The sequence below is a fragment of the Ranitomeya imitator genome, chromosome 1, assembly GCF_032444005.1.
Source record: "Ranitomeya imitator isolate aRanImi1 chromosome 1, aRanImi1.pri, whole genome shotgun sequence".
In the NCBI taxonomy this organism is placed as follows: domain Eukaryota; kingdom Metazoa; phylum Chordata; class Amphibia; order Anura; family Dendrobatidae; genus Ranitomeya; species Ranitomeya imitator.
The window spans coordinates 214,331,105-214,357,699 of NC_091282.1; the positions used below are offsets into that span (position 1 = coordinate 214,331,105).

Consider the following 26,595-nt stretch of genomic DNA (forward strand, 5'->3'; position numbering starts at 1 on the left):
GGTTGTTGACAGGTGTTTTTTTTATAGTGATAAGTTCAAACAGGTGCCTTTACCACAGGTAATGAGTAGAGGACAGAGGAGCCTCTTAAATAAGAAGTTACATGTCTGTGAGAGAGAAATTTTGCATATTTTTAGGTGACCAAATACTGTGGTAGTGACCGCAGCCTCTTCCCCTGATGATGCTCTGTTTAAATATCCCAGCATGCACTGGGACTCAAACGACATCATAAAAAAGTGAATAAAAAAAAAAATAGAAAAGCAGTTCGTAGTATAGTGCTAGTGAAGCACAGGAAGTTTTTAATGTAAACATGTGACAAAAGAATGTAGATTATGTTGGCACTAAATAGTCATGGATTTAATAGGACAATTACCTTATCCATTTAACCCCTTCATGACATTTCGATTTTCCATTTTTGGACTTTCGTTTTTCCTCCCCTTCTTCCAAGAGCTATAACCTATTTTTCCAGCCATATAAGAAGTTTGTAAGGGACAAGTTGTACTTTTGAATAACCGCATTGATTTTACCATATAATGTACTAGAAAAAAATTCCAAGTGCGGTGAAATTGCAAAAAAGTGCAATTCCACAACTGTAGTTTTGTATTTTTTATTTTAATTACCATATTCAAAATATGGTAAAACTGACCTGGCAATAAAATTCACCAGGATATTTCAAGTATGCAGATACCAAACATGCATAGATTCTTTTTTATTTAAATGATGAAAAAATTAAATACAAAATTAGTATTTTTCATGATCTGGGGCTGGGTGAAGGCTTATTTTTTTGTGGCTTGAGCTGCTGTTTTTATTAATACCATTTTGGGGCAAATGATTGCCTCGTATTGCAATGTTGCCAAAAAAATTAATTCTGGTAGTTTGATTTTTTTTTTCTCTTGTTACGTCGTTTACCTATTGGATTGTTTTTATATTTTGATAGATCGGACATTTCTGGATGCAGCGATACCAAATTTTATTTTATTTTCAAAGTTTATTTTTTGTTTTATTTTCAATTGGACAAAAGGGGGCTGATTTGAAGTTTTTTTTCTCCACACTTCTCTCTGGCTTCAATAGTCCCCTTTAGGGTATGTTTCCACGTGGCGTAATACATCAGGATTTGCTGCGGATTGGACGCTGCGTCCAGATGTTACAGCGTAGTGGAGGGGATTTTATGAAATCCCGTCTCCACTATGTGTGCACGGTCGCATCCGACATCATCCCTGCATTTACACACATGGGGCGCGTCTTTCCAGACCGCAGCATGTCTTTATCTTGCGGAGACGCTCTGTTTCCGCAAGATAAATAACACAGTCTATGTATAGGATGCGGTGATTCCGCACATGTTCAATGAACACATCTGGAATCACTGCGCGTACAATATGGGGCGGTGCTTTGGGCGGAGCAGAGTATCTGCTGTGTCCAAAGTGCTACGTTTCCTGACCGTGGAAACATACCGTCCTATGCATATAAAAAAAAGTGACGATCTATGAAGGCCGAACACCAGCCGAGGTTCACAGATTTACAATGACAAACCCCAGGCTGTCATGACAACCCATCTGCACCCAACAACCACGCGACGGGTGTGCCGATGGGTGGGATTTGTGACGCACTTCCAGTTGGTAAATCCCGCATGTCAGCGATTGGCAGTGGGATTTTACAGGTGAGCAGCTGTGTGCGCCAAAGAGCGCCGATAACCCGTAGGAAAAGCTGGCGCATGCTCACTACAGTACTTTGCTGTGCCCTTGGCAAGGCACATAGAAATGCTCCTGCATAGGAACGCAATGGGGGATGTAGGACGCATCATCCACATGAAGCAAAGAGGACGGTAATCACAAGAGAGGAGAGGAGGCACCAGATCAGGGCCAGTGACCACTATCCGACTGGACCGGCTGCGTGTATAATGAAAGGCCTTTTTTGTACCTTGATTAGGGAATTCGGGGACATACAGCATTTTAGTATGTAAGAAAGGGCTAAGGATACGTTCAGACTAGCGTTGTGCGCCGCTGCGTCGGCGACACAACGCACGACGCACGCAAAAACGCGGCAAAACTCACGCAAAAACGCTGCGTTTTGCGACGCGTGCGTCGTTTTTTGCCGAAAATCGGACGCAAGAAAAATGCAACTTGTTGTGTTTTCTTGGTCCGACGCTTGCGGCAAAAAAGACGCATGCGTCGCACAACGCAACAAACAAAAACGCATGCGTCCCCCATGTTAAACATAGGGGCGCATGACGCGTGCGTCGCCGCTGCGTCACCCGACGCTAACCCAACGCACATTAGCATAATGCTAGTCTGAACGTAGCCTTACAGGTGCTATGCCGTACTTTATAATGGGAAAAACCTGGTAGCAGGTTCCTTTTAAAGGATTCAAGATTGCCTTGCGCAGGCGTGTACTATGGGGGACAGAGAATGAACTTCAATCCAATATTGCAGCCAGCATGCAGGCAGCAGGTAAGGAAAGGGTGAATCAAATACCCGAAAACCCTGCCCCTATGGCTGAAGATTGTTCCCTCCAAATTCAGGTGACAGAGTCCCTTTAACTTAAATCTGCAAGATATACAGCTGGTCTGGCAAAGATTTAGTGACTTTTGGCCAAGTCCACAAAAAAAACCACACACCAAAAACACTGTGACAGCTTCCTCATAATGAAGACTCACCCCCTAAATCACAGTAAATTGCGACTGCATTAACAGGCAAAGTTTAAAATGGCAATACAGTTTACAACTCTGAACTACAGTAAAACACACGGCACCAAAAAACGGCACCAGTAAAAACACACGGCACCAAAGCACTTAAGGGCATGTGCACACAACGTCGTCTTCAGGCGGGCAAATGCGCCAAATTTTTAGAGAAGAAACAGCGTCAGGAATCACCAGCCATTATTTTGGGTAATTTCTGGAGTGTTTTTTCAACCAACAGCAGGTTTGTTTTTTTTTTTTTAAATACCATTTCCCACATTTTTTTTTTAACTCCATTCAACAAGGAAGAAACTGCGAAGATTATTTGTAAGCAATAACACTGGCAGAACACACAAGACGTCTTTTGACTTCTCCCATTGACTTGTAAAGTACAGAGCAGGACGGTCGCAAGACGTTTACCAGCTTGGCATCTTTGGAAACCTGAAGTGATTAAAAGACATTCAGAAGCCTGAACATGTGAACAGCAGGTAATTTTTACATATAAATTAGTGATGAGTGAACGTGCTGGGATAAGGTGTTATCCGACCATGCTCGGGTGCTGACCGAGTGACTTCGGCGTGCTCGAAAAATACGTTCGAGTCCCCGTGGCCGCATGATTCGTGGAAATGCTTCGGTCCAGGCTTCGAGCATTTTGGGGGCTTCCCACGTGGGTTTCACACCCGAGCCACCTGTGACACGCAGTTTGGGTACATACCCTACACCGACCCCACAAAGCTCCGAGCTGTGTAACCCATACTCAGCATCACAGGTAAACCTCAATCATCTTCTCCTGAAACATTTACATGGCTCTATTGTGCTACACTCCGCTTCCTGCGTGAATAATTCACGCCGGTGCCCTCGCACGTGGCTGTGGTCGCAGGACCGCGCTTTGCCTCTTTATACAGCGGCTGTAGTTTGTATAGTTTGCTAAATTAAAATCAGCTGCTTTACATAAGAAGAAGCGAATGCCGGCAGCTGACAATTAGCCGCCGCGGAGACCGGTCCGACCAGTTCACCTCAGCGGCCGGGTGTAGCTGCGCTCGTGGATGTGGGGCTGTGGCGCGAGAGTGCAGAGCTGTGTGCGCGCCGAGGCCCCGGATCTGTGCAGAGGGGGAGAGCCGGGAGGAAAGGGGGAGACCGAGGAGGAGCTGCAGCCTGCTGGGGAAATGGTGGTCATGACGGAGCCCTCGTGTGAGACAGAAGATGCCAAGAAGAAGGAGCCCAAGCTGCCGTCATTGCTGTAAGTGCGGTACACGGTATGACTGGTGCCCTGGACTGGTGCTATGTGCGGTACAGGCTGCGACTTGTGCCCAGGACTGGCGCTATGTGCGGTACAGGCTGCAACTTGTGCCCCGGACTGGTGCTATGTGCGGTACAGGCTGCGACTTGTGCCCAGGACTGGTGCTATGTGTGGTACAGGCTGCGACTTGTGCCCAGGACTGGTGCTATGTGCGGCACAGGCTGCGACTTGTGCCCAGGACTGCTGCTATGTGCGTTACACGCTGCGACTTGTGCCCAGGACTGGCGCTATGTGCGGTACAGGCTGCGACTTGTGCCCAGGACTGGCGCTATGTGCGGTACAGGCTGCGACTTGTGCCCAGGACTGGCGCTATGTGCGGTACAGGCTGCGACTTGTGCCCAGGACTGGCGCTATGTGCGGTACAGGCTGCGACTTGTGCCCAGGACTGGCGCTATGTGCGGTACAGGCTGCGACTTGTGCCCCGGACTGGTGCTATGTGCGGTACAGGCTGCGACTTGTGCCCCGGACTGGTGCTATGTGCGGTACAGGCTGCGACTTGTGCCCCGGACTGGTGCTATGTGCGGTACAGGCTGCGACTTGTGCCCCGGACTGGTGCTATGTGCGGTACAGGCTGCGACTTGTGCCCAGGACACTGACACACTGGTGGTGACACACTGACACTGGTATCGTTTTTTTCTTGTATATGTTTAAACGCTGATGTATAAATAAGGCCTTGTACACATACATGGGGAAGGACCTGCCACTCAAGTTCAGTAGAGTGGGGAGACCTGCATCTTGGACTTGGCACCCTGGGTGGGTGGCACGGTTCACGGACTGCTAATCAATGTATGTTCACTGTGAAAGACTTCAACATTTCAGAGCAGAACATGCACGGCTGTAATAACGTTGCCAATGTCTAATACCTGCTGCCCATGGTTGGGGCCACCTAAATCTACGATTAGGCTCACTGTAGAACTTTAGACGTGGCTTGAGGTCCTGAAGCAAAGTCGGTGGTAATGATTTTGGATGCTAGATGACATGTATTGTGTGCCTATTCAGTCGCACCAGTGGATTAGAACCTCTGGTTTGGAATTGAGGTCAGGGTGTTGAGATTTGTAGTTACTGTCTACAGAAATATTTGATGAGTAGCTGAGCTGATATCTTGCCTGTAACTTGTAGATAATAGTGTCACTGTGCGCTGTACAGAGCGATCTACGGGACATACCTTAAAAGTGACTATGTACTGTAGGTGTAATTTTAGTCTGCACGCTTCTGTGCTCAAAACTGTATTTAAAACAAAAAATCTTCAAGCAAAAAGCAAAATAATCTACTGATATGGCGTAGACGTGTGAAGCCCCTCATAGACATCAGACTAATCATGGCCAAACCCACGGATATAGGCCGGCGTCACACTCGGCGTAAGACAATACGGTCCGTATTTTACGGCCGTAATACGCTGAAAAGTCCCCAAAATAGTGGTCCGTATCTCCTCCGTAGGCAGGGTGTGTCAGCATATTTTGCGCATGGCATCCTCCGTATGGCATCCGTACTGCGAGATTTTCACGCAGGCTTGCAAAACTGACATACGGATATACAAGGGATCCATGTGCTCAAAAAATAATAAAAACATATATATATATATATATATATATAATCTATCTCTATCTATATATATATCTCTATCTATATCTATCTATATCACACATTTATGCTGCCTATTCTATTGTATTCTGTCAGTGTGATTTTACTGTACACCGCACTGAATTGCCGGCTTTCCTCGCTAACACCGCTGCGTATTTCTCACAAGTCACACTGCTGGTCCGTGTGTAATCCGTATTTTTCGGGGCCCCATAGACTTGCATTGGCGTTTTTTTTTTTTTCGCAATACGGTGACAAACGCAGCATGCTGCGATTTTCTACGGCCGTAGAAAGCCGTATAATACGGATCAGTAAAATACGGCAGATAGGAGCTGGGGCATAGAGAATAATTGGGCCGTGTGGAATGCGTGTTTTACGGATGTATTTAATGGGCTCATACGTCCGTAAAACTCGCTAGTGTGACGCCGGCCATAGACTGGTTCGGACGACGTTCTCATGTGTATGGGGCCAAAGAAAATTGGTCTTTGTGGGAGATAAGGATCTAACCACAAATTGATAAGGATGCAGTAATTGATTTCCATATGTGAAATCCAATGTTCTCTCATACGACATTTGTAAGTTATTGCATTTATAAATTAGAACTAATGTAAATTATTGTAAAGGAAATGTCATCAGAAAATCACCTGTTAAAATCAAGACTGTTATATAAGTTATTTAACCCCTTAATCCCATATGACGTACTATCCCGTCCAGGTGACCTGGGACTTAATTCCCATGGACGGGATAGTACGTCATATGCGATCGGCCGCGCTCACGGGGGGAGCGCGGCCGATCGCGGCTGGGTGTCAGCTGCCTATCGCAGCTGACATCCGGCACTATGTGCCAGGAGCGGTCACGGACCGCTCCCGGCACATTAACCCCCGGCACACCGTGATCAAAGATGATCGCGGTGTGCCGGCGGTGCAGGGAAGCATCGCGCAGGGAGGGGGCTCCCTGCGGGCTTCCCTGAGACGATCGGTACACGGTGATGTGCTCACCGTGTACCGAGCGTCTTCTCCCTGCAGTCCCCGGATCCAAAATGGCCGCCGGGCTGCATCCGGGTCCTGCAGGGAGCACTTCCGGGTCAGGATCAGGCTGCAGCTGCAGCTCTAATCCTGCCCGGCTGTATGTCAGATCACCGATCTGATAGAGTGCTGTGCACACTGTCAGATCGGTGATCTGTGATGTCCCCCCCTGGGACAAAGTGAAAAAGTAAAAAAAAAAATTTCCACACTTGTAAAAAAAAAAATAAAAAAAAAATTCCTAAATAAAGCAGAAAAAAAAAATATTATTCCCATAAATACATTTCTTTACATAAAAAAAAAACAAAAAAACAATAAAAGTACACATATTTAGTATCGCCGCGTCCGTAACGACCCGACCTATAAAACTGGCCCACTAGTTAACCCCTTCAGTGAACACCGTAAGAAAAAAAAAAAAAAAACCAGCCAAAAAACAACGCTTTATTATCATAACGCTGAACAAAGAGTGGAATAACACGCGATCAAAAAGACGGATATAAATAACCATGTTACCTCTGAAAACGTCATCTTGTCCCGCAAAAAACGAGCCGCCATATAGCATCATAACCAAAAAAATAAAAAAGTTATAGTCCTCTGAATAAAGCGATGCCAAAATAATTATTTTTTCTATAAAATAGCTTTTATCGTATAAAAGCGCCAAAACATAAAAAAAATGATATAAATGAGGTGTCGCTGTAATCGTACTGACCCGAAGAATAAAACTGCTTCATCAATTTTACCAAACGCGGAACGGTATAAACGCCTCCCCCAAAAGAAATTCATGAATAGCTGGTTTTTGGTCATTCTGCCTCACAAAAAAATCGGAATAAAAAGCGATCAAAAACTGTCATGTGTCCGAAAATGTAACCGATAAAAACGTCAACTCGTCCCGCAAAAAACAAGACCTCACATGACTCTGTGGACCAAAATATGGAAAAATTATAGGTCTCAAAATGTGGAGACGCAAAAACTTTTTTGCTATAAAAAGCGTCTTTTAGTGTGTGACGGCTGCCAATCATAAAAATCCGCTAAAAAACTCGCTATAAAAGTAAATCAAACCCCCCTTCATCACCCCCTTAGTTAGGCTAGGTTCACATTGCGTTAATGGGTTAACGCTAACGGACAGCGTTGCACGGCGAAAATGTCACAATTAACGCCGTGCAACGGGTCCGTTAGCACAACCATTGACAGCAATGTGATTTTCAGGTGTAGCGCATCGCTAGAGCGTGCCATTTTCGGCTCGCGCTAGCAAGGTGCCATTCTTTTGTGGCGCGCCTCAGACGCTGCTTGCAGCGTCCGCGGCGCGCCCGAGGTCCGATCCCCAATCTTCCAGAGCGGGGGCGTTAACGCGACCACTAAACACGACACCTAAAAAGACATTGTGTTAGCGCAATCCGCTAGTGCTAAACGGATTTCCCTAACGCAATGTGAACCTAGCCTTAGGGAAAAATAATAAAATTAAAAAAAATGTATTTATTTCCATTTTCCGGTTAGGGTTAGGGTTAGGGTTGGGGCTAGGGTTAGGGTTTGGATTAAATTTACGGTTGGGATTAGGGTTGGGATTAGAATTAGGGGTGTGTCTGGGTTAGGTGTGTGGTTAGGGTTACAGTTGGGATTAGGGTTAGTGGTGCGTTTGGATTAGGGTTTCATTTATAATTGGGGGGTTTCCACTGTTTAGACACATCAGGGGCTCTCCAAACGCGACATGGCGTCCGATCTCAATTCCAGCCAATTCTGCATTGAAAAAGTAAAACAGTGCTCTCCCGTGCGCCCAAACAGGGGTTTACCCCAACATATGGGGTATCAGCGTACTCGAGACAAATTGGACAACAACTTTTTGGGTCCAAGTTCTCTTGTTATCCTTGGGAAAATAAAAATTTGGGGGGCTAAAAATCATTTTTGTGGGAAAAAAAAGGATTTTTATTTTCACGGCTCTGCGTTGTAAACTGTAGTGAAACACTTGGGGGTTCAAAGTTTTCACAACACATCTAGATAAGTTCCATGGGAGGTCTAGTTTCCAATATGGGGTCACTTGTGGGTGGTTTCTACTGTTTGGGTACATCAGGGGCTCTGCAAATGCAACGTGACGCCTGCAGACCAATCCATCTAAGTCTGCATTCCAAATGGCGCTCCTTCCCTTCCGAGCTCTGCCATGAGCCCAAACAGTGGTTCCCCCCCACATATGGGGTATCAGCGTACTCAGGACAAATTGAACAACAACTTTTGGGGTCCAATTTATTCTGTTACCCTTGTAAAAATACAAAGCTGGGGGCTAAAAAATCATTTTTGTGAAAAAAAAAAGAATTTTTATTTTCACGGGTCTGCGTTATAAACTGTAGTGAAACACTTAGGGGTTCAAAGTTCTCACAACACATCTAGATAAGTTCCATGGGAGGTCTAGTTTCTAATATGGGGTCACTTGTGGGGGGTTTGTACTGTTTGGGTACATCAGGGGCTCTGCAAATGCAACGTGACTCCTGCAGACCAATCCATCTAAGTCTGCATTCCAAATGGCGCTCCTTCCCTTCCGAGCTCTGCCATGCGCCCAAACAGTGGTTCCCCCCCACATATGGGGTATCAGCGTACTCAGGACAAATTGGACAACAACTTTTGGGGTCCAATTTATTATGTTACCCTTGTGAAAATACAAAACTGGGGGCTAAAAAATTTTTGCGAAAAAAAAATTTATTTTAACGGCTCTGCGTTATAAACTGTAGTGAAACACTTGGGGGTTCAAAGCTCTCAAAACACATCTAGATAAGTTCCTTAGAGGGTCTAGTTTCCAAAATGGTGTCACTTGTGGGGGTTTTTAATGTTTAGGCACATCAGGGGCTCTCCAAACCAACATGGCGTCCCATCTTAATTCCAGTCAATTTTGCATTGAAAAGTCAAATGGCGCTCCTTCCCTTCCGAGCTCTGCTATGCACCCAAAAAGTGGTTTACCCCCACATATGGGGTATCGTCGCACTCAGGACAAATTGCACAACAACCTTTGTGGTCTAATTTCTTCTCTTACCCTTGGGAAAATAAAAAATTGGTGGCGAAAAGATTATTTTTGTGAAAAAATATGATTTTTTATTTTTACGGCTCTGCATTATAAACTTCTGTGAAGCACTTGTTGGGTCAAAGTGCTCACCACACCTCTAGATAAGTTCCTTAAGGGGTCTACTTTCCAAAATGGTGTCACTTGTGGGGATTTCAATGTTTAGGCACATCAGGGGCTCTCCAAACGCAACATGGCATCCCATCTCAATTCCAGTCAATTTTGCATTGAAAAGTAAAATGGCGCTCCTTCCCTTCCGAGCTCTGCCATACGCCCAAACAATGGTTTACACCCATATACGGGGTATCAGCGTACTCAGGACAAATTGGCCAACAATTTTTGAGGTTCAATTTCTTCTCTTACTCTTGGGAAAATAAAAAATTGGGGGCGAAAAGATCATTTTTGTGAAAAAATATGATTTTTTATTTTTACGGCTCTGCATTATAAACTTCTGTGAAGCAATTGGTGCGTCAAAGTGGTCACCACACATCTAGATAAGTTCCTTAGGGTGTCTACTTTCCAAAATGGTGTCACTTGTGGGGGGTTTCAATGTTTAGGCACATCAGTGGCTCTCCAAACGCAACATGGTGTCCCATCTCAATTCCTGTCAATTTTGCATTTAAAAGTCAAATGGCGCTCCTTCCCTTCCGAGCTCTGCCATGCGCCCAAACAGTGGTTTACCCCCACATATGGGGTATCAGCGTACTCAGTACAGATTGTACAACAATGTTTGGCATCCATTTTATCCTGTTACCCTTGGTAAAATAAAACAAATTGGAGCTGAAATAAATTTTGTGTGAAAAAAAGTTAAATATTCATTTTTATTTAAACATTCCAAAAATTCCTGTGAAACCCCTGAAGGGTTAATAAACTTCTTGAATGTGGTTTTGAGCACCTTGAGGGGTGCAGTTTTTAGAATGGTGTCACACTTGGGCATTTTCTATCATATAGACCCCTCAAAATGACATCAAATGAGATGTGGTCCCTAAAAAAAAATGGTGTTGTAAAAATGAGAAATTGCTGGTCAACTTTGAACCCTTATAACTCCCTAACAAAAAAAAATTTTGGTTCCAAAATTGTGCTGATGTAAAGGAGACATGTGGGAAATGTTACTTATTAAGTATTTTGCGTGACATATCTCTGTGATTTAAGGGCATAAAAATTTAAAGTTGGAAAATTGCGAAATTTTCAAAATTTTCGCCAAATTTCCGTTTTTTTCACAAATAAACGCAAGTTATATCGAATAAATGTTACTACTAAAATGAAGTACAATATGTCACGAGAAAACAATGTCAGAATCGCCAAGATCCGTTGAAGCGTTCCAGAGTTATAACCTCATAAAGGGACAGTGGTCAGAATTGTAAAAATTGGCCCGGTCATTAACGTGCAAACCACCCTCGGGGCTTAAGGGGTTAATGTAATTTTTCCATATTATGCTCTGTATTAAAAGCTGAAATTGTAATGTTGCACTCTTCACACTGGTCACTGAGGCTACTCTAGATTCATACATCCTGTCCTCTGAAGTGATTTCAGCAGACTCCTTATCCGCAGAGGCAGGATTATAAAGACATGATCACTTCTATTCACAGCTGATAATTCAGAATTTGGGAATCCCAGTAGCTGACATCACAGCTGACCCTACTCACCCTCCCATCACAATGTTAAATGTTTCAATAGGAAAGATAGGCGCTGAGCCAGTCTCTTTTGTATGGAAACGTCTTAGGAGCCTGGGCATAGGTCGTTACATCATCTATTGTGATTGGTGATTCTGCTTATGTCATTGTAATCCTGCCATCTATTGATGAGCCTACTGAAATCACTTTCTGAAAGGACAGGAAGTATGAGTGTAGAATAATCCCCTGAATTGCAAGATTACTAATTTAGTCTTTAAATAATACAAATCCTAAAACCAGCTTTGCATGCTACTTGTACTATTTATTTGTAAGCAGTTTTAAGTAGTGCCTTTTCTCAGATGAGATTCCCTGCACAGTGACATTAGTGTTTACCTTAACCCGCTTTCATGGCATTTTTCTGAAGATCCTCCGCTCTGCTGAGTAGTTGAAAGACATCAGTCCTAGATAAGAATTTAATAAGTTGTGGTTTTTATTCTTGTTCTACGCTTTTCGAAGTTACAGTGACTTCCTCAGGAAAATACAGACCTCAACAGCTACATTTTGGTAATTTTATAGCTGGATTATGATAACCGTATATGAATAATGTAACAAACTATGGCTGCTATTTTTGTCTACAGACAACTTCTTTACCTCTCTGACATTCCATTTGTGTATATTCATGATGTTGTCATTAATCTCATTTGTTTAAGGACAGCATGTTCATGCTGATGTAAATAACATCCTGCACTTTACTGACACGCTGAAATCGCATTGTCATTTTGGTGCCGTTTTTGAGCCAAGAATACATAGAGAAGGAATGAGAAATATTGAAAATTACTTGCAAATCTCCTGCCTTCTGAGTTTATTTAAAATCAAAACAGAAAACGATATAAAAAAAAAATGTTTCCAGCCTCAGAGCGGTTGTCTTGTCTTTTAATAAGTAACATTGCAAAATGCTTGTAAAAACAAGCAACTACGGAGGGATTTTTAACTCTTTACTTCTCATTTCAGGGTATGTGTACATTATCGGTAAACGCTGCGAGTTGGACGCTGCATACTTGTGCAGTGTCTAAATGTTACAACATAGTGGATGGGATTTCAAGAAATCCCATCTCCACGGAGTCCAGAGATGTCCGCGGAGACAGACATGCGGCACGTCTTTCCAGACCGCAGCATGTCTATTTATCTCTGTGAGATACATTGTAAGGGCGAAATTTATTTGACTAGGTGAATCCACACAGTTCTGTGAACACATGCAGAATCACTTGCGTTCAGTAGCCAACAGCGCTTTGGATGCAGCGGACATGTCCTGCGTCCAAAATGCTGCCAATTACTTGAATGTATGCACATACCCTCAAAGTTGATTGGTCTCCTAGTCAAGAAGCTCAGTGCTTACAATCTCTTGCAAAACAGATTTGGCCGACTTCAGTGCTGCTGAAGTGCCCCTGTGCTCCTTCTATCGTTACCAGCATCAGAAAGCGCACATTTCAAACTAGCTGCTAAGTATTGCTGCTGGTTCAAACTTGTCAATTGGGAGCACACCACTTCACGGTAAGAAAGAAGCCAGGACCCAAAGTAGCAGTATGCTCCTTTTCAAACTACTTGACACAACCCTTTTTAAAACCCTGTAATTCATTCGTCATATGCTAAGAAAGCAATTGGAAGCACAATAGTATTTTATCTAGTTTAAATTCAATACTTACCTGATTAAGATGTGATCACACAATATTAGAAAAGCATGTGACCCAGCTGCAGACGGTCCACAGATTCCAGAGACCAAGTGAGATAGTGAAGAAGGAAAAAAATGTGGAGAATCTGTGCTGCTGGTGAATGAAGGCAATTCAGATTCACATTAAAAGATTCAGCAGTTTATGGCCTACGTGTTTCGACGTGCCGTACACCATCCTCATAAAAACAAACAAAAAAAACACCTTGACCAACAATTCTCCACGTGTTTTCTTTCTATACGGTACATCCGATCATTGGCTTGCTCTTATCTGCATCTCAAAAACATTTCTAGAATTCGCCCTTTTCTTACTTTCGACACTGCAAAAACTCTTACTGTTTCACTCATTCATTCTCGTCTTGACTATTGTAACTCTCTACTAATCGGCCTCCCTCTTGCCAAACTCTCCCCGCTCCAATCTGTCCTGAGTGCTGTTGCCAGGATTATATTCCTCACCAACCGTTACACCGATGCCTCTACTTTGTGCCAGTCATTACATGGGTTACCCATCCATTCCAGAATCCAGTATAAAACTATTACCCTCATCCACAAAGCACTCCATGGCTCATCACCACCCCACATCTCTTCCCTGGTCTCAGTCTACCACCCTACCTGTGCTCTCCGTTCTGCTAATGACCTGAAGTTAGCACCGTCAATAATCAGAACCTCCCACTCCCGTCCCCAAGACTTTTCACGTCTTTCGCCAATTCTTTGGAATGCTCTACCCAGGTTAATACGATTAATCCCCAATCCCCACAGTTTTAAGTCTGGCCTAAAAACGCATTTGTTCAAACTGGCCTACCGCCTCAATGCATTAACCTAAAGGTACCGTCACACTTAGCGACGCTGCAGCGATACCGACAACGATCCGGATCGCTGCAGCGTCGCTGTTTGGTCGCTGGAGAGCTGTCACACAGACAGCTCTCCAGCGACCAACGATCCCGAGGTCCCCGGTAACCAGGGTAAACATCGGGTAACTAAGCGCAGGGCCGCGCTTAGTAACCCGATGTTTACCCTGGTTACCAGCGTAAAAAAACAAACAGTACATACTTACATTCAGCTGTCTGTCCCTTGCCGTCTGGTTCCTGCACTGACTGCTGGCCGTAAAGTGAAAGTGAAAGCACAGCACAGCGGTGAGTCACACAGCGGTGACTCACCGCTGTGGCTGTGCTCTGCTTTCACTTTACGGCCAGCAGTCAGTGCAGGAACCAGACGGCAAGGGACAGACAGCTGAATGTAAGTATGTACTGTTTGTTTTTTTACGCTGGTAACCAGGGTAAACATCGGGTTACTAAGCGCGGCCCTGCGCTTAGTTACCCGATGTTTACCCTGGTTACCAGTGAAGACATCGCTGAATCGGTGTCACACACGCCGATTCAGCGATGTCTACGGGGAGTCCAGCGACGAAATAAAGTTCTGGACTTTCTTCCCCGACCAGCGATCTCCCAGCAGGGGCCTGATCGCTGCTGCCTGTCACACTGGACGATATCGCTAGCGAGGACGCTGCAACGTCACGGATCGCTAGCGATATCGTCTAGTGTGACAGTACCTTAACTATCCCTGTAGTGGCACATTCCAAAAAAAAACAAACAAAAAAAACCAAAAACATAATCAGGTTCCTCACATCATGTTCTCATACACTTCATTCAGTTAATAGCCCTTTGTGTCTGTACTGTTACATACTTAGGCTGATAACTGGTTCATGCAGCTTTACATGAACACCCAAGCCTTACGCTATGGCTGGTCCGAACAATGAAAGCAATTGTTACCATCCACCTCTCGTGTCTCCCTTTTTCCTATAGTTTGTAAGCTTGCGAGCAGGGCCCTCATTCCTCTTGGTATCTATTTTGAACTGTTATTTTGTTACGCTGTAATGTCTATTATCTGTACAAATCCCCTCTATAATTTGTAAAGCGCTGCGGAATATGTTGGCGCTATATAAATAAAATTATTATTATACGGTAATCATTAGTCAACTGATTCCTTCGGTTTTGTCAGGAGTAGTCCTACTATCTAAAATGTTATAGGTCCATCTGACACTGCCTAACATAAGATGTCTGAAGAAGACCGTTTAAGGCTTCTTTATTCGGTCGTCCATGACAGCACTACGGAGAGAGGGGATCCGCCCTTCAGGAACAGGAAACCTACAGATATATAAGGGCGGCACCTCTCCCCACGCATCAGTTGGTTTCCTGTTCCTGGAGGACAGGATTCCCTACAGATTTTCTTCAGTTTCTCCTATCAAGCACCCAGGCCGGCTGTCCGACCCAGGTAGCGAGGGGGTCTCCTACCTCGGGCAGTGCGGGTCCCTGGAAGCGCCACGGTGGGCCCGGGTAGGGCTCCACGTCAGTGAGCGGTGCAGAGGCGAGCGGCGTCCAGAGGAGGCTGTCTCTGCGGTCAGAAGGTGAGTATGTTCCCCCCCCTTCCCCCCGGGCTCCGTTCGCTCTCGTGCCCTGACTCCCTACCTCGGGTCCCATCCGGGCGGCGCAGGCTCCGGCAACGCCCTCCGCACTCCTCTGGGATCGGGGCGGATTCGGGTGCCGGCTTCCGCCGCGATCGCCGCACTGCTGGGGCCACGTGGGCGTCGGTATGGCGGCGTGCGGCTGGAGGATCCGGCGACGCCGTCCCCGGCTTCCAGGAGCGTCGCTCACCGCTCTAGCCGGTTCCGGAAGTGATGCGGCGAGGGGGCGGAGCCGGGACCGGAAGTCGGACGCCGGCCGGCTTCAGCTGAAAGCACCGCGTCCTGCTTGTGATGGGAGCGGAGGGGGGGGAGCGCTCAGGGGCGGGGGAGGATGGAGCAGGGTCAGGTGCAGGGGGGAGAGTAATTACTGACCATATGCACCTGCACATGTTCCGGCGGGGGAAGGCTATATATAGCTAATCAAGATTGCTGCAGAGCTGCTTATGGCCATCTGCAGCTATGGAGGTGCCAGAAGCTGCCGTTGGTCTGCTGGAGCAGGAGCAGGACAGATCCTCAGAGACCCTTGCAAACCCCCAGCAGAAGACCCGCGGACGCAGCAATCAGGCCAGTCGCAGATCAAGACAGAAGGATCTGGACCGACCCCCCAGTGAACCGGTACCTACCGCTACTGCCTGGGTAAGAGATCTTCGTGAATGTACCCTGATGCAGTCTTTTCCTATGTTTATTTCCGTAGGGGAAAAAAAGCGCTGGTAAATCAAAAAACAAGGAGTGCGCGCTATGCGCTTGCCCTTTGCCAGACGCCTACCCTAAAAGACTTTGTCAGTCGTGTGTGCGGCAGACGGTAGGAAATAGTTAAATAGGATACTATATAGCGGTAGCACTGGATAAGTGACATAGCCTTTTCTCCGCTCCCATAGGTGGCGGAGGAGTCTCCCGATTTCACTTCAAATCTTAGGGAGATTATCAGGAAGGAGGTGAAGGATTCCCTGAAATCCCTATCCCGGGCAGAGCCTTCCAAGAGAAGAAGGGAGCCTAGCGCCTCAAATTCAGATTCGTCCGCTGGCCCAAGTAGGGAGATTGATTCAGACGCCTCTGTCTCCTCAGCGTCCTCTTCAGAAGAAGAGTCTAATCGTTTCTGTTTCCCGTTGGACCAAATGGACAAACTAATTAGATCAGTTAGATCCACTATGGGGGTGGCGGACGAAAGGCCAGAGCGTTCAACACAGGACCTAATGTTTGGCGGTCTAGACCCTAAAAAACGAAGGTCTTTTCCGCTTAACGACAAGGTGCAGAACCTCATTAAACGAGAATGGAAGAAGCCGGAGAAAAAAGGCTCTTTTCCACCGGCCTTTAAACGAAGGTACCCCTTTGAGGACCCCATGGTGAACACCTGGGATAAGGCGCCAAAATTAGACGCAGCAGTGTCTAAGGCATCTAAGAAATCATCTATCCCCTTTGATGACATGGCTTCCCTAAAAGATCCTCTGGATAAAAAGGCGGACTCGTTCCTGAAAGGGACTTGGGAAATGTCGGCTGGTGCCTTGAGACCTGCTGTGGCTGCGACATGCGCAGCCAGATCGATGATGGTCTGGCTGGATCAGCTAGGGTCTAAATTAGAAGAAGGTGTTTCCAGAGATTCCATGCTGAAATTCCTGCCAACAATCCAAAATGCCGCTGCCTTTCTCGCAGACGCTTCTGCGGATTCAGCAAGAATGGCGGCTAGAGCGGCAGGATTATCGAACGCAGCGCGGAGGGCCCTATGGCTGAAATGTTGGCCGGGTGACTTTCAATCCAGATCCCGTCTGTGCTCTATCCCATGCGAAGGGGAATACCTGTTTGGGCCAGTCCTAGATGAGCTACTAGAGAAAGCCGGAGATGAAAAGAAGAAGTTTCCTAATCTTCCAACTACCTCTTACAGGCGCCCCTTCGCAGGGAAAAGATTCTTTCGGAAGAGACCGGCCAGAGATCAGAGCAGATGGGACGAAAAAAAGAAGAGAGGTACGGGGTTCATGTTTGGTGGAGCACGTCAGGAGCCACCCCGTGAAATCAAAAAACCACCCCAATGACTAGTCGCCCCGGTGGGAGGTAGACTATCTGCCTTCTACCCGGCCTGGTCCAAGATCTCCAGCAGTGATTGGATTTTGGGGTTGGTAGCTACGGGTCTGCGGCTAGAATTCTCCTCTATCCCTCAGAACTTCTTCAGAATCACCCCTCTCAGATCCTCTCCAGCAGAACAGGCAGCCCTGGAAGCGGAAGTTCACGATCTGCTCAATAAAAATGTCCTATCTGAGGTTCCGGAAGGAGAACAGGGTAGTGGATTCTACTCTCCTCTATTCCTGATAAGTAAACCAGACGGCTCCTTCAGAACAATCATTAACCTTAGAGCACTGAATAAATTTCTGACCGTGCAACCATTTAAAATGGAAACTATAAACACCGCAATAAAACTGCTGTTTAAAAACTGCTTTATGGTAGTATTGGATTTGAAGGACGCCTATTACCATATCCCTATTTATGCAGGTCACCAACGATACCTGAGGGTGGCGGTACGGTTGGATGGGGTAGTAAAACACTTCCAGTATAGGGCCCTTCCCTTTGGGATTTCGGTCGCCCCTCGGGTATTTACCAAAGTAATGGCGGAAGTTATGGCGCACCTGCATGAGTCCAACATTCTAATAATCCCCTACCTGGACGATCTCCTTATCGTAGGTAAAACGGCGGATCACTGTCTGGAACAGTTACATAAAGTGATGTCGGCTCTAGAGCATCTGGGGTGGATGCTAAACATTAAAAAATCACGGTTACAGCCCATGACGGTGCAGCGATTTTTGGGCCTGACCCTGGATTCCCAGGTTCAGGAATGCCGTTTGCCTCAAGAAAAAATTGATCGCCTGCACCTTCAAGTGCTGAATACCTCTAAAAACCCCACCATGTCCCTACGAAAAGCCATGTCTCTGCTAGGCTCTCTCTCGTCCTGTATTCCAGCAGTCCGATGGGCTCAGTATCATACGAGGATACTTCAGGGCGAGGTGCTGTTGCATCAAAAAAGGTTGGGGGGGTGTCTAGAAAGTCTGCTGACCCTATCCCAAGACGCTATTGTATCCCTCGGTTGGTGGTTGGACCAAGAGAATCTGTCCACAGGGGTCCCCTGGGAATATAATATAACTCGCGTGGTCACCTCGGACGCTAGCCCTTCTGGGTGGGGGGCTCACATGGGGGATACATTGGTCCAGGGGCTGTGGGATTGTAATCAGATAGAGATGTCTTCCAATCTAAAGGAGTTGACGGCTGTGGAGCAGGCGGTTAAAACACTCCTTGTCTGTCTACAGGGCCACCACGTGCGAGTATTCTCGGACAATCGAGTCACCGTGGCATACATAAATCACCAAGGCGGGACTCGTTCCAGATCCCTGATGTGTGTAGCAGATCGTCTGTTTCATCTAGCAGAGCAACATCTTCTCTCGTTGACGGCTCTACACATAAAGGGGGCAGAAAACACTACAGCGGATTTCTTAAGTCGCAACACATTAAGGCAGGGAGAGTGGTCCCTGAACGGCACCATCTTCGACCTTATCGTAGAAAGGTGGGGACAACCAGAGGTAGACCTGTTTGCCACAAAAGAAAACAGGAAAGTGGCACAATTCTGCTCTCTGAACCCCAGAGAAAATCCCCTGTCAGTAGACGCCCTCCTCATAGACTGGAACTTCAGGCTAGCCTACGCCTTTCCTCCCCTGTCTCTACTTCCTCTGGTGGTGAGGAAAATCAGGAAGGACAAAGCCACAGTAGTATTAATTGCCCCCTTCTGGCCCAGAAGGACGTGGTTTCCATGCCTGAGGGCTATGTCGATGTCCGATCCATGGGTCTTGCCAGACATTCCGGATCTCCTATCCCAGGGTCCAGTCTACCATCCTCGAGCGGTTGGCCTTCATCTGACGGCGTGGATTTTGAGCGGGCGCTACTAAAAGATAGGGGGTTCTCACCGGCCCTCATTAACACACTGCTGAAAAGCAGGAAAGTGATAACCACAAAAATCTATGTCAGAATCTGGAAGAGATTTCTTCAGAACTCGGGGGTAATAGCTGGTCAGTCAATACCAATAGACCAGATCTTGGAGTTCTTACAAAGGGGGTTAGATATGGGGTTATCCCCAAATACTCTTAAGGTGCAGGTATCAGCCTTGGGGGCCCTCTTTGGCTGCAACATCGCTGAGAATCACTGGATCAGCAGATTCATCAGGGCAACAAAACGGTCTAGGCCAATTGTGAAGAATAGAGTCATGCCATGGGACCTGAACCTAGTCCTCTCAGCCATGACAGAGGCCCCATTTGAGCCAATTACTTCAGCCTCTATTAAACATCTATCCCTTAAAGTAGCCTTCCTGGTGGCCATAACATCGGCGCGTAGGATAGGTGACATACAAGCATTATCCAGGGTTCCCCCTTACATGCAGCTTAGGGATGATAGAGTGATACTGTCCCCTGATCCAGCATATCTTCCTAAGGTAGTGTCCAGTTTCCACAGAACACAGGAAATAGTTCTTCCATCTTTCCTCCCCAATCCTACTAACGATAAGGAAAGGAAGTTACACACTTTAGATGTAAGAAGATGTATCCTGCAGTATCTAGCGGTAACTGATCCCTGGAAGTTAGATAATGCCCTATTCGTGTCCTATCAGGGTAGTAGGAAAGGGCATAGAGCATCGAAGTCTACTCTAGCTAGATGGATCAGGGAGGCTATCTCGCTGGCTTATATCTCAAAGGGCAAGCCGGCGCCTGAAGGTCTTAAAGCGCATTCCACTAGAGCTATGGCGGCTTCGTGGGCGGAAAGATTGGAGGTGTCGATCGACCAGATTTGTAAGGCTGCTACTTGGTCTTCTCCAAACACTTTCTATAACCATTATAGATTGAACCTGGGTGCCTCATCTGACCTCTCTTTTGGTGTAAGGGTGCTGCAAGCTGTAGTCCCTCCCTAGTTAGTTACTCTCTGTAATTCTCTCCGTAGTGCTGTCATGGACGACCGAATAAAGTCTTAGTTACTCACCGGTTAACGGTGTTTTTCGGAGTCCATGACAGCACCTGTACATACCCTCCCGTCTTCTTAAGTTCTGGGTGTACACCTCTTCCTTTACTTATATATAATTCACGGGTAGTGAATAGTTAATATTGTATTATTGTTTATTTTGTATGCTATTAACCTTGGTGGTCCTCTTGTGCTCTATAAACCAACTGATGCGTGGGGAGAGGTGCCGCCCTTATATATCTGTAGGTTTCCTGTTCCTGAAGGGCGGATCCCCTCTCTCCGTAGTGCTGTCATGGACTCCGAAAAACACCGTTAACCGGTGAGTAACTAAGACTTTCACGCTAGCGTCGGAATCTCCCCGTCGCAATGCGTCGGGGAGAGATTCCGACGCTAGCGTTTAGCGCATTGCACAATGGAGGCAGCGGATACATTTCACCGGCGCATCTGCTGCCCCATTGTAAGGTGCGGGGAGGTGGGGGCGGAGTTCCGGCCGCACATGCGCGGTCGGAAAAAGCGGTCCGTCAGGAGCAAAAAACGTTACATGTAGCGTTTTTTGCTCCCGACGGTCCGCAAAAGCACGACGCATCCGTCGCTCGACGGATGCGACGTGTGGCAATCCGTCGCAAATGCGTCGTCAATGCAAGTCTATGGGGAAAAAACGCATCCTGCAAGCACTTTTGCAGGATGCGTTTTTTCTGCAAAACGACGAATTGTGACGGATTGCAGAAAACGCTAGTGTGAAAGTAGCCTAAGCCAAATACTTGTTAGTTTTTCTCCTTGCCAGATAAGCTGGTGCTAGATATTTTTTCTTCTCCCTCTGTAGGGGATACTCGGCTGAGCCGCAGGCTAACCATCTGGTGAATCTTAATACTTGTTAAGAAATGGTTCTTCTCATCTTATACACCCACTTACTTGGGTGAGCTTGGGGCTCTTTATAAACTTGTAAATCAAAGATCTGTCTAAACCTGAATTTGCGTGTATAATCACGGCCAGTTTCTTGGAAAGTATTTAGAGCAGTTTAGCTCTCAGTTGCCAAAATGTACTCTTTGATGCCAGTATTTTTATTTTGAAGTTTTTTTTCAGAAGTGCCATTAAGGCCGGGGTCACACTTGCGTGTGTAATGCGAGAAACTTGCGCATCAATACCCGGCACTCGAGACCAGAGTGTGCGGTTGTATGTATTTCTATGCAGCCGCACACTCCGGTCCTGAGTGCCGGCTGCAGTGCCGAGTATTGATGCGAGAGACTTTCGGGAGTTCCTCGCATTACACACGCAAGTGTGACCCCGGCTTAAAGCAAACAAACCAAAAACTGATATAGGCTCCTTTAGTAGTAGTTTTTGTCCCACCGTTGCCCAGTTATCTTTGCTCAATTAAAAAAAAAAAAAAAGTGCTTACAAACATTTCCTGTGGTGTTTGTAATTCAAGATGAGGTCCCATTTTATAGCATTAATTTAATCTTGCGTAAACATGCCCAGATATGTAATCTCATTATCGTGTCCTGGAACTATTGACTGATGTCATTTTACTAATGGACAATGATGTGGAATCAATCCTACATGCACCTTTGGCAGTAAGTCATAGAGATATGACTGGAATACTATTACCTATCCCACAGCGTCCTACCAGGCTTAATTTCTGTAATTTGCTAATATCTATTGTGAAACCTTACAATTTGGCAGATTTCCATAGCTAGGTGTCGCCTTCGCAAACTGCCATGAATTCCATCATGAGATACTTTCACAATTTACCATGCGCTACAATAAAATGATGCATATACACTGTGTGTAACTTGTCTTACACTAATAAAAAAGTGACTCAATCACTGCGACATGGGTTAAAATTTAGATACGGTGGTGTATTTTTGCATTTTTAAAATGTAATCATCAAACAAATGCATTATTTTCATATTTGCTATGTACAGTTTTCGGCATAAATGAGTATACCCCTTTAGAAAAGCAAGCTTTTAATCAGTCTTGTTCAACACAAGCATAAGGTATCAAAATTTTAACGAGAATTTCATAGAATAGTTTTCTTTAATTTGTAACATGAAAAATCTTCAGTTTTACACAAATTAGTTGATACAAAATGAATAGAATCCACATCAAAACTACAGTATTTTTGGTGACCTCCATGATTTTTAAGGACCGCACCAAGCCTTCTAGGCATGGAATGACCAGGATCTATCTTTTTCCATTCTTCAAGAACGACCTCTTTTAGAACCTGGACGGAGCTGGATGGAGAGAATGCTCAGAATTCCCCATAGGAGTTTAATTGGGTTCAGGCCGGGAGACACTTGGCCACTGAATCTTACACCCTGTTCTTCAGAAATGCTCACAGCCATCACCAGGTTTCATTGTAATCATCATGCATTTTTCTTTGTACGTCCCACATTTGCAGTGATATCCAGTTTCAAAAACTTCCTTCATGGCTGACACCCATGCATGCTTTATTGTCATGGAAAACTCACCCTGGTTTGGCTTTCTGCTTTAGCGAACTGCAGTGAACTTTCATGTTGTGGGGGTTTTTTTTATTGTTTTTTTTTTATAAACCTTTCTCATGTGAACGTGCTCCTGTTTCGGTGTTGCCTTCTGTGGTCTGCCTGGTGGTCTCTGAGATAGTTGCAGTTCCATCTTAGTTAAATTACTGTAGCAAAAGTGATACAAAATCTTGACTGATAATTAAAGCTTATGGAAGGACCTGTGGTTGTTAGATTGCACTTTTTTGCAATTTTGCTGCACTTTGAATTTTTTTTTCCTGCTTTCCAATACACTGTGGCAGAGTGAATGGGGTAATTCAAAAGTGCAACTCGTCCTGCAAACAAAAAAAACCCTGATACAGCTAGATCATGGAAAAATGACTCATGGCAATCGGTGTGAAGCGTTATCTGGCTCTGAGAGAACAGGATCCTTATTCCCGCTGGAATAAATACACTAGAAGATTTTCTACACCAGCCTCACTCTGCAAACTGAGAAGTACTGCTTCTCAGGAGCATTACATTATGTAACGCCATCATCCGTGTATGCTTCTCTCCTTCTCCGGCAGGGTCGTCTGCTCACTTAAGGTACCTTCACACATAACGATATCGTTAACGATATCGTTGCTTTTTGTGACGTAGCAACGATATCGTTAATGAAATCGTTATGTGTAACAGCGACCAACGATCAGGCCCCTGCTGGGAGATCGTTGGTCGCTGAACAAAGTCCACAACTTTATTTCGTCGCTGGATCTCCCGTGTGTGACACCGATCCAGCGATGTCTTCACTGGTAACCAGGGTAAACATCGGGTAACTAAGCGCAGGGCCGCGCTTAGTAACCCGATGTTTACCCTGGTTACCAGCGTAAAAGTAAAAAACCAAACACTACATACTTACCTACCGCTGTCTGTCCCCGGCGCTGTGCTCTGCACTCCTCCTGTACTGGCTGTGAGCGTCGGTCAGCCGGAAAGCAGAGCGGTGACGTCACCGCTCTGCTTTCCGGCCGCTGTGCTCACAGCCAGTACAGGAGGAGTGCAGAGAAGCTGAGCGCCGGGGACAGACAGCGGTAGGTAAGTATGTAGTGGTTGTTTTTTTTAACTTTTACGCTGGTAACCAGGGTAAACATCAGGTTACTAAGCGCGGCCCTGCGCTTAGTAACCCGATGTTTACCCTGGTTACCCGGGACTTCGGGATCGTTGGTCGCTGGAGAGAGCTGTCTGTGTGACAGCTCTCCAGCGACCAAAACAGCGACGCTGCAGCGATCCGGATCGTTGTCGGTATCGCTGCAGCATCGCTTAATGTGAAGGGGCCTTTACTGCTGCAGCCCCTGTCCCGCACTCCTCTTGTTTGCTGCCCGAGGTCTGTGCATGACTGTTAGATCCCCGGGCACTGTGCTTAGGCTGTGAGCGTGCGCACACGCTCCCTTCTTATTAAAGGGGCTGCGCGTGTCATCCTAAAGTGTCCCTAGCTAATGGCTGGGAGACACTTAAAGCACCTCCATCTGAATGGAGGTGCCTGAGCAATGTTTATAGTTGGTGTTCTTCACGCTTGCTAGTTGTCAGGTCCCCAGTACCCGTCAGTCAGTCTACCTGTCTGCTCAGACTTGCCTTGTCTCCCTGTATTTCAGCCAGACCAGTCCGCAATATACAGTGCTTACCTGTATATCAGCCCACACCTGCCAGTGCCTAGCTGTATTCCAGCTGTACCCGACAGCATCTGCAGTTCCTGTGTTCCTGCCGGGCCTGCCAGTATCGGCTGTTCTCTCCTACCAGACCATTCTAGTTGCCTGTCCTTTGCGGTCACCTGCCATTTGTCCAAGGTCCGTCCAAGTGTAGCATGTGGTGTTCATCGGGAGTCAAGCCTAACCCCACCATCAGAGGATCTAGTGAAGTTAGGTGCTCACCTAGTCACACCGCTCCAGTCTCTCCTCGAAACACAGCACAGTGGTTCCACCACTCGTGTTACACATTTCACCATTCTAGACATTACTGAAATCAAGTGTCTGTTGTGTAACTGGCCTAATGATATGTACTGTACAGTAATGAATCATGCAAAAAATGTACCTGCATTACCATCGTAAAGTGGCTTTTAGACATGTACTGGAATGAAATTGTAGCACATACTGTCTTAACACAAGAGATACAGCTACTCAGCAGTATAGGTGATCATAAGTACTATGGTGGTTTATTAGAAACGTGCTGCAAGCTGATGCGAGTCATGCTGCCACTCATGATCCAGTCCTGTACAGGGGAGATGAAGGATTTTCTTTGTTGCATCTAATTTAGCTGGATAGATTTCAGATTTTGCTCCAGAGGGAACATTGTGTGTTGTACTGGGGGCGTTTGCAAAAGCATTTTAACTACTAATCTTATAATATAAGAAGTTAAACATTTTTATCACTGGAAACCTCTTTCCAATCAAGTACTTACGTTTGAAGTCACTTTACATTAATATATATTTTGTTAAAATTCCATTCAAAGAAATGGACAACAGGCATTTTCTCCAATATTCTTGTTAAGGCTGTTTTCCTTTAATATTACAGATAATAGCTGATCCATAGACATTTGTAAAAATATCCTTTTAAAGAGGTTGTCTGGGCGCAGGTATTTGATGTCCTATTATGGGGATCCGAGACCCGGCGTACCCATCGGTCAGCTGTTATTTGCTCTGTCGACAGATAAATGTAAACAATATTTATGGACACAACGGTTTATCACTCTCACATAATGGTAGTTCTGCATTATTTCTGGGCTGTATTGTGCATAAATATGTGATTCTTCAGAATTTGTAGTCTATGCCTGATGAAGGAACCTGAGTAGTCTCGAAAGCTTGCAATTTACCATCTTTTCATCTGGCCATTAAAAGGTATCAACCACTGAGGACTCTCAATCCTAAATATTTTTTTATCTACTGGCTCACAGGGTACCAAGATATATATCTTTCCTATATCAACACTTGGATTGCAACTTTTTTCAGCAGCTCTGTATAAAGTGTTGTGGTCATTGTCAGCAACTTCAGTACAGCTTCTGTTCTTTTGCATCGACACTATACTGCAGTGGACAGTACTGTACATTTTGAATGTAGCTGCTGATTGTAGCTACAATTAGTCTTTTTATTTTCAGCCTGTGCCAGAGCAAAAAAACAGCTGACTGATGGGGTCCAACACCCATAACCCCCATCAGTCTGCTATTCATGACCTATGCTTGGGCAACCCTTTTTTGGAGATGTTTCAAGATGATGCACCAAGAGTGCACATCAGCACATTGTGTTGGGGACTGTACTGTCCTGTAGATTGACTGTTCAAACCAGTGGCAGGGTTGTGAGCACTCTTCTCAGCTGCTAGCAGAGGCAGCATGGGAGAAGCGCATGGGGCACTGAAGCTGGTCGGATCGAGTGATCTGGGCAGCTTCAGAGCGGTTTGAGTAGGCTTTTAGGCTTTATGTAAAGCATAGTCTGCTCATGTCATGCGTTCATTGCCTTGGTGGCCAGTAACTTGGGCAACGAGTTGTACACTGTAATGTTAAAAATCCCCTCGATATTTAGACAACCCCTTTAAACAATCATTGAGTGCTATAGTTTGTGGACTCCCTCGCCCCACATCCCTACAAAGCAGAAAAGGGATCCTAATTAACATTATTGCATTGCAAAGTAACCTCAGGTGATGGGGTTTTCTTTTAATACAACTTCCAAGAAAATCTGTACAAAGCTAAAGGGGTATGATATTC

The 26,595-nt window shown here is 45.7% G+C and overlaps 1 protein-coding gene across 5 annotated transcripts in view; it reads left to right on the plus strand.

The window, feature by feature from the left end:
* The window catches only part of GRAMD2B (GRAM domain containing 2B), a 259,861-nt gene that overhangs the window by 195,086 nt on the left and 38,180 nt on the right, over nt 1-26,595 (plus strand). The window contains exon 1 of one of the 5 annotated variants that reach the window (XM_069753798.1): nt 3,017-3,160. The exons of 1 other annotated variant lie outside the window; for it this stretch is intronic. Coding sequence is in view for 1 of the 4 variants with exons in the window: in XM_069753762.1 (XP_069609863.1) it covers nt 3,719-3,912 (194 nt within the window). In the remaining 3 variants the exon portion in view is untranslated. Of the gene's footprint in view, nt 1-3,016; nt 3,161-3,703; nt 3,913-26,595 lie in introns of those variants that run through there. 3 more of the 5 variants (XM_069753817.1, XM_069753779.1, XM_069753762.1) reach the window with 3 other exon arrangements.